This window comes from Pecten maximus, chromosome 5 (genome assembly GCF_902652985.1).
Source record: "Pecten maximus chromosome 5, xPecMax1.1, whole genome shotgun sequence".
Taxonomy (NCBI): Eukaryota; Metazoa; Mollusca; class Bivalvia; order Pectinida; family Pectinidae; genus Pecten; species Pecten maximus.
In genome coordinates, this window is record NC_047019.1 from 49,402,668 (window position 1) to 49,410,088 (window position 7,421).

Here is a 7,421-nt window from a genome sequence, read left to right on the forward strand (position 1 = left end):
CGTCCCTAATCGGATCGGCCTTCGTTGCACTGGAGATCAAGACGACTCTAGACAACACGTACTCTACTAGTTAACATTGAACTCAATAAGCATTCTCCAAGTCAAGTAAAAATAGCTCGTTCCGAAGTGTACAACGTAATGCGTATCAGTGTTAATTCAGGTCAGGTGTCTAATTGCTATCGTGTATAACGCTGATCATAAAAGAAACTTGTCAACAATATCAGATTTAATTCAATACTCTTTCTGTTGATTATCGAACAAAAGGGCAAATATTTTATATACTCCAGTGAAAAAGTGTCAGATAAAGGGGCCATACGCCGCGGATATTCATCAACTTTATCTCATTTACATCGAAAAAATCACCTAAGAGCAATAACATATTGACGGAATATTTATTATCATATGTCGTTTTTGTCCTTGCTTAATTACACGATACCTTTTACATATAGTTTGCCAAGTGTTGATGTTTAACAGCTATGTGCAGAAAAATTATAGATAAATTGTGTAGCTGTCACTTAAATGAATTAATTAATAGAGAATGCTTAATTTGACGGAGAAAGTAGCACGTGTATGTGAACAGAAAGAGACTAAGGGGAGGTAAGCGTGATAACGTACGGTATCAGTACTGACCAAATATGGATTCAATATAAATTATTGGCACGTGACCTTCACATTTCACAACACTATGTATGTCACATAGAAATCAACTAGACGTTCATACTAAAATAACAAGTAATTATTTTTGTTTTGTTTTTGTTTTCTCTCCGGATTTTAGTTTTGGTGACTGCCTCTGTGATAACTGTTTCTGCCACGTATCACTCCGTCTACAACACATATACAACTTGCCCCTGAAATATCCCATATTTCATAAATAACTCCTTTCTATGTGACAACAGCAAACAATAAATATAAACACACTGGAATGTATTCGTACAGGTGTTATTAAGGTAATCCGTCATGCAGATACAGTGTTTACCTGGAAACTAAATCTTAAACTGGGTATTGTTGTAAACTCCTTCATTTACCTGGTAAATGCAGTTAACTCCTTCTATAACTAGATATTTACCTGGTAATTGTTGTAAACTCCTTCAATAACTAGATATTTACCTGGTAACTGTAGTAAACTCATTCAATAACTAGATGTTTACCTGGTAACTGTAGTACTCCTTCAATAACTAGATATTTACCTGGTAACTGTAGTAAACTCCTTCAATAACTAGATATTTACCTGGTAACTGTAGTTAACTCCTTCAATATCTAGATATTTACCTGGTAACTGTAGTAAACTCCTTCAATAACTAGATATTTACCTGGTAACTGTAGTTAACTCCTTCTATAACTAGATATTTACCTGGTAATTGTTGTAAACTCCTTCAATAACTAGATATTTACCTGGTAAATGCAGTTAACTCCTTCTATAACTAGATGTTTACCTGGTAACTGTAGTACTCCTTCAATAACTAGATATTTACCTGGTAACTGTAGTAAACTCCTTCAATAACTAGATATTTACCTGGTAACTGTAGTTAACTCCTTCAATATCTAGATATTTACCTGGTAACTGTAGTAAACTCCTTCAATAACTAGATATTTACCTGGTAACTGTAGTTAACTCCTTCTATAACTAGATATTTACCTGGTAATTGTTGTAAACTCCTTCAATAACTAGATATTTACCTGGTAAATGCAGTTAACTCCTTCTATAACTAGATATTTACCTGGTAACTGTAGTTAACTCCTTCAATACGTAGATATTTACCTGGTAACTGTGGTAAACTCCTTCTATAACTAGATATTTACCTGGTAACTGTAGTAAACTCCTTCAATAACTAGATATTTACCTGGTTACTGTGGTAAACTCCTTCAATAACTAGATATTTACCTGGTAACTGTAGTAAACTCCTTCAATAATTAGATATTTACCTGGTAACTGCAGTAAACTCCTTCAATACGTAGATATTTACCTGGTAACTGTGGTAAACTCCTTCTATAACTAGATAGTTACCTGGTAACTGTAGTAAACTCCTTCAATAACTAGATATATTTACCTGGTAACTGCAGTAAACTCCTTCAATAAATAAATATTTACCTGGTTACTGTGGTAAACTCCTTCACTAACTAGATATTTACCTGGTAACTGTAGTACTCCTTCAATAACTAGATATATTTACCTGGTTACTGTAGTAAACTCCTTCATTAACCAGATATTTACCTGGTAACTGTAGTGCTCCTTCAATAACTAGATATTTACCTGGTAACTGTAGTTAACTCCTTCATTAACTTGATATTTACCTGGTAACTGTGTTTAACTCCTTCAATAACTAGATATATTTACCTGGTTACTGTGGTAAACACCTTCAATAACTACATATTTACCTGGTAACTGTAGTAAACTCCTTCAATACGTAGATATTTACCTGGTAACTGTAGTAAAATCCTTCAATAACCAGATATTTACCTGGTAACTGTATTTAGCTCCTTCAATAACTAGATATTTACCTGGTAACTGTAGTAAAATCCTTCAATAACTATATATTTACCTGGTAACTGTAGTAAACTCATTCAATAACTAGATATATACATGGTAGCTGTAGTAAACTCCTTCATTAACTTGATATTTACCTGGTAACTGTAGTAAACTCATTCAATAACTAGATATATACATGGTGATGTAGTAAACTCCTTCATTAACTTGATATTTACCTGGTAACTATAGTAAACGCCTTCACTAACTATATATTTACCTGGTAACTGTAGTAAAATCCTCCAATAACTAGATATTTACATTGTTACTGTAGTAAAGTCCTTCACTAACTAGATATATTTACCTGGTAACTGTAGTAAAGTCCTTCACTAACTAGATATATTTACCTGGTAACTATAGTAAAATCCTCCAATTACTAGATATATTTACCTGGTAACTGTAGTAAAGTCCTTCACTAACTAGATATATTTACCTGGTAACTATAGTAAAATCCTCCAATTACTAGATATATTTACCTGGTAACTGTAGTAAAGTCCTTCACTAACTAGATATATTTACCTGGTAACTGTAGTAAAGTCCTTCACTAACTAGATATATTTACCTGGTAACTATAGTAAAATCCTCCAATAACTAGATATATTTACCTGGTAACTGTAAAATCCTCCAATAACTAGATATATTTACCTGGTAACTGTAGAACAATCGCTGTCTCGCCCTGACGGTATACAGGTGGTTATTCCATGCCTCCACTGCCATTTTACTTGGTTAAACATCAGTGACGTCACATCACATCCCATCGGTAAATACCAATTTTGACAAATTAAATTTCCATAAAAAATATTCAGAGTAATTCATTTTGAATGTCTATTTTGTAAATTGAATTTTGACTCACGTCGTTTTAGTTTGTGCGCCATACACCAGATAACACAGTAATTGAGCAGGCCTCAATTTAATCCTCAAAATTAGCCTCTCTTTAAATAGAGAAATATTTTAACTGCAAACATTTATGATTTCTCAAGGAGACATTACCACAGACATATGTTTATGCACAATCCACGTGTATTGTCGTCATTTTAAATAAAACCTTATCTCCAATCTGTCAACGTCTCTGTCAATATTGTACGTGAGTCTACATTTGTACATGTTATAACTGTCTCTCAATCAAAAAACTTTGATCCTACTCTTTCATGACGGGATTTTATTTTCGTGTCATTTACGCATTTGTTTACTTTCATGATTTGGGTCAATTTGAAACAGACATTTAACATGTGGAACTAACGGTGAGTACTCGAGTACAATTAGTAATGGGATTAACATATCTGTGGTACTCGTGGAACATTTCCACGTGTTTATACTCAACCATAAGAACACACCTCAAGCATCAACAGTACTAATTGACATTACTCGACACACTGGACGACAAAGCGTTCAGTTGTTGTTGAGATTTCACATTATAACACATACGTCATTTCTGACGCCTAGTTTGGGTTTCGGCCTAAATGTTGGACTACAGACACAATTTTTGTTTTGAATACCTTGATTACCAAGACTTTACGAAATAAAAAATAATAATATTAATAAAAGATTGTATGGTGTGTTTGTTGATTACAGTGATTACAGGAAAGCGTTTGATAGTATATCTCATGGAATGTTGTGGCTCAGTGTGTGGAAACCTGGGGTTAGAGGTCGTTTGTTAGATATCAATAGATCCATAAGCGATTCTAAGTTATCGGAAATGTTTCGACATACATATTGGATTATTACAGGGGGTATCTTTGTCCTCAATTTTGTTATCTTTATTCATTAATGGTACATAATCAGAGTTTATCCATTCTAATTGTCAAAACTATCACGTAATCATACAGAACATGAAATGATTCAGAAACAAGTACTTAGTACGTACGTAAAGCCGGCTCCTTATGTTTATAGAACAGCTATAGAACAGTACTGACGATTTCATATGTATCATATATATAACATGTACGGGGAAAGAAAGAGAAAGATGTTGGGAAAGAAAGAGAAAGGATGCAGGGAAAGGGAGAGAGAGAAAGGGTGCGGGGAAAGAAAGAGAAAGGACAAGGGGAAAGAAAGAGAAATGGTGCGGGGAAAGAGAGAGAAAGGGTGTGGGGAAAGAGAGAGAGAAAGGGTGCGGGGGAAGAAAGAGAAAGGGTGCGGGGAAAGAAAGAGAAAGGGTGCAGGGAAAGAAAGAGAAAGGGTGCAGGGAAAGAAAGAGAAAGGATGCAGGGGAGAAAGAGAAAGGATTCTTGGAAAGAAAGAGAAATGGTGCGGGGAAAGAAAGAGAAATGGTGCGGGGAAGAAAGAGAAAGGATGCAGGGAAAGAGAGAGAGAAAGGGTGCGGGGAAGGAAAGAGAAAGGGTGCGGGGAAAGAAAGAGAAAGGGTGCGGGGAAAGAAAGAGAAAGGGTGCGGGGAAAGAAAGAGAAAGGGTGCAAGGATTTAGAAAGAGATGATACTGGGACATTTCCTTTAGGAACAAACGATAGATCCATCAGGGCTGTAGCCGTTGTGGAAAGTAGTACGTATACAAATAATACTGAAAATACAATTCTAAATTGATATCATTAATCATAGATAAATAAAAATTAGTTTTTTAATTGTGCCTAGATTGACTGATAAAGTTTTGAAGACAGTCAAAAACAGTTCCATTGTACAGTACTGGCATGTCTAGACTACCGTACAATAAGGTTTCCTGAAACACTGAATTCTTAGCTGCTGGTAGTTGGGACAATGGAGCAGGAAATGTTTGGTAATTTCAGCAGAGTATCGACCAAGTTACGTGAGTACAAGTTGCTATTGTCTTGCATGATGGATCTTCTGCTTTAAGGATTTGCTTCAGTTAGTAATAAATAGTAACGCATTTTATTTTATGTCATCTGGAAGTGCGTTCCATATATCAACTGAAGAGGGCAAGAAAGAATCATTATAGGGATTAGTTCGGCATTTTACTCGACAAAAAATGTTAGCTTTTCTGGTATTATGGGAATGTATATTAATGTGACGAGCAGGTAGGGCGTTGGTTAGGTTAGAAGGACACTTACCATGAACGATCTTATGACATTGGATAGTTTTATGTCTTTACTTTCGTACAAAAAAAAAGGAGTTCCAGTCGGTTTCTATATAATATAGTCTGTCGTGACTTGTGAGTATCAGCTGATAAACCTATTAACTTTAATGTATGCAGATGATACCATCATGTTTACATGCTTCGTCCAAATGAATATCTCTACTGAATAACTTAATTGCTTTTTTTCAGTAATGTAAACTTTATTTGTATCAACTTATATTAATCATGCTTGTTGGCCTCCATGGATGGAAGCGCGCGAGGGGTCTTACTGTGGGAGGACACCGGAGTACCCGGGAAAACCCACGTGGTCGGGCAGGTGACCCCATACCTTTTCACGCTCGATCGGGAAATCGAACCCCGGCCGCCTAGGTGAAAGGCAGGTGTGTTACCACTGTGCCACCCGACCACATTCTTCAAGTTCAAGTTCAATTTATTCCAAGGACCTATCGGCCCAGCAGTTGTCAACTTCTTTATTTTGTTTGCTTAGGAGAGTGTGTTATATACATGTGTGTGATGGTATGCATTATAATAATTTCGGTTGTATGCTCCGCCATCTTGTCCAAATGAATTGTACTGTACTTTTATGTATCATGTAATTCCTGTGTTGTGCTACATTCGGAAATAAACTGAATTGAAATGAAAAGCGAAGAACAAAGATGAGCATGTTAAGTTGGAGTGATCTCTCGTTAAACGGGAGGGCAATAGTCGTTCACAGTTTCTTAAAATAAAATATTGAAAATAGTAAAACGGCACCATGCAGTGTGGATTATATAGTGTAAATGTAACCTAATTTCTGAGATCAGAAAATAGTTTTTTCATATAAAATTATGGAATTCTTGATATAAAATATCCTTTTTCTGACAGGAAAAAATATGTCACGATACCAAAAAATTGAATTCATGGAGTTAAAAATCATTTTCTGATACTTATAGTGAATGAATATAGGATCTTTCACGAGAGTTCATTTCATATGATATTTTATGGAAAGAGTCTTCGCAGTTTTTAAAAAATCTTATTTTGGGAGCCTTGTCGAGCAAAAAGACTCCGAGACGAGTTTCATATAATCTCAAATGCAATGAAAACAAGATACTTTTTATCAAATCACTTAGAAAACTTACATTTTGACAATTTTTTCAAAATCAAAATGTTGAGGAGACAGCCATTCTGTTCCACCATTCACAATATACGACGTCGTGTCATTGTTCATATTATGACGTCACAATGAATTTCTAACTGGCAAATGCTCCATGATATCTTGTACTATTGCTAATAATAATAATATTTATTCAGGTTAAGCATACACAGTACAATAGTATCACATATATGTTATACATGTACAATATTTACATCATTTCGTTATTTCTTAATAGATAAAAATGATGAAAGATTAATAAATAGTATCACAAATATTGTTGAATTATCACAGTTGACATAAAATATCACGGTATACATTCTGGATACTGGATAACAGGTCCATTATGAGATAAAAAAATAAAACGGCGCCTCATATACGGAATATGTACCAAGTCCCTGTGATGCGTCTCTTTATAAAAATATATCGAAACATGGAAATGTTGTAATAAGTGAAATTATATCAGAAAAAAAGTACGAATCAAAACCAAACTGGAGAATGACACCTGCTGAATGTTTTGTAATATAATCAGAAATATTGTATCTCCATTCGTCTTACTAGGGTCATACGTGGCCGATTTAAGTACCGCCCACGTGAAGTTACTTGCTTCAGTTTCAAGTGTATGGACTTTATACGAACATATATAGGAAATGATATGTGTAACGTACAAACAAGGGTAATCTACACGCGTGGACTGTACGTCGTCTTAGGTGGCTTACAT

At 34.9% G+C, this 7,421-nt stretch overlaps 2 protein-coding genes across 2 annotated transcripts in view; one reads left to right on the forward strand and one right to left on the reverse strand.

Moving 5' to 3' along the window:
- The window catches only part of LOC117328267 (neurofilament heavy polypeptide-like), a 60,369-nt gene extending 56,723 nt beyond the window's left edge, over window positions 1–3,646 (reverse strand). Inside the window, exon 1 of the mRNA XM_033885745.1 lies at window positions 3,170–3,646. Within this exon, the coding sequence (XP_033741636.1) occupies window positions 3,170–3,241 (72 nt within the window). The 5' untranslated portion in view covers window positions 3,242–3,646. The remainder of the gene's footprint in view (window positions 1–3,169) is intronic.
- Window positions 3,647–4,487: 841 nt separating this feature from the next.
- On the forward strand, window positions 4,488–5,060 carry LOC117328509 (octapeptide-repeat protein T2-like). The gene has a single exon (XM_033886046.1). The coding sequence runs from the start codon at window positions 4,488–4,490 to the stop codon at window positions 5,058–5,060; it is 573 nt and encodes a 190-aa protein (XP_033741937.1).
- The last annotated feature ends 2,361 nt before the right edge of the window (window positions 5,061–7,421 follow it).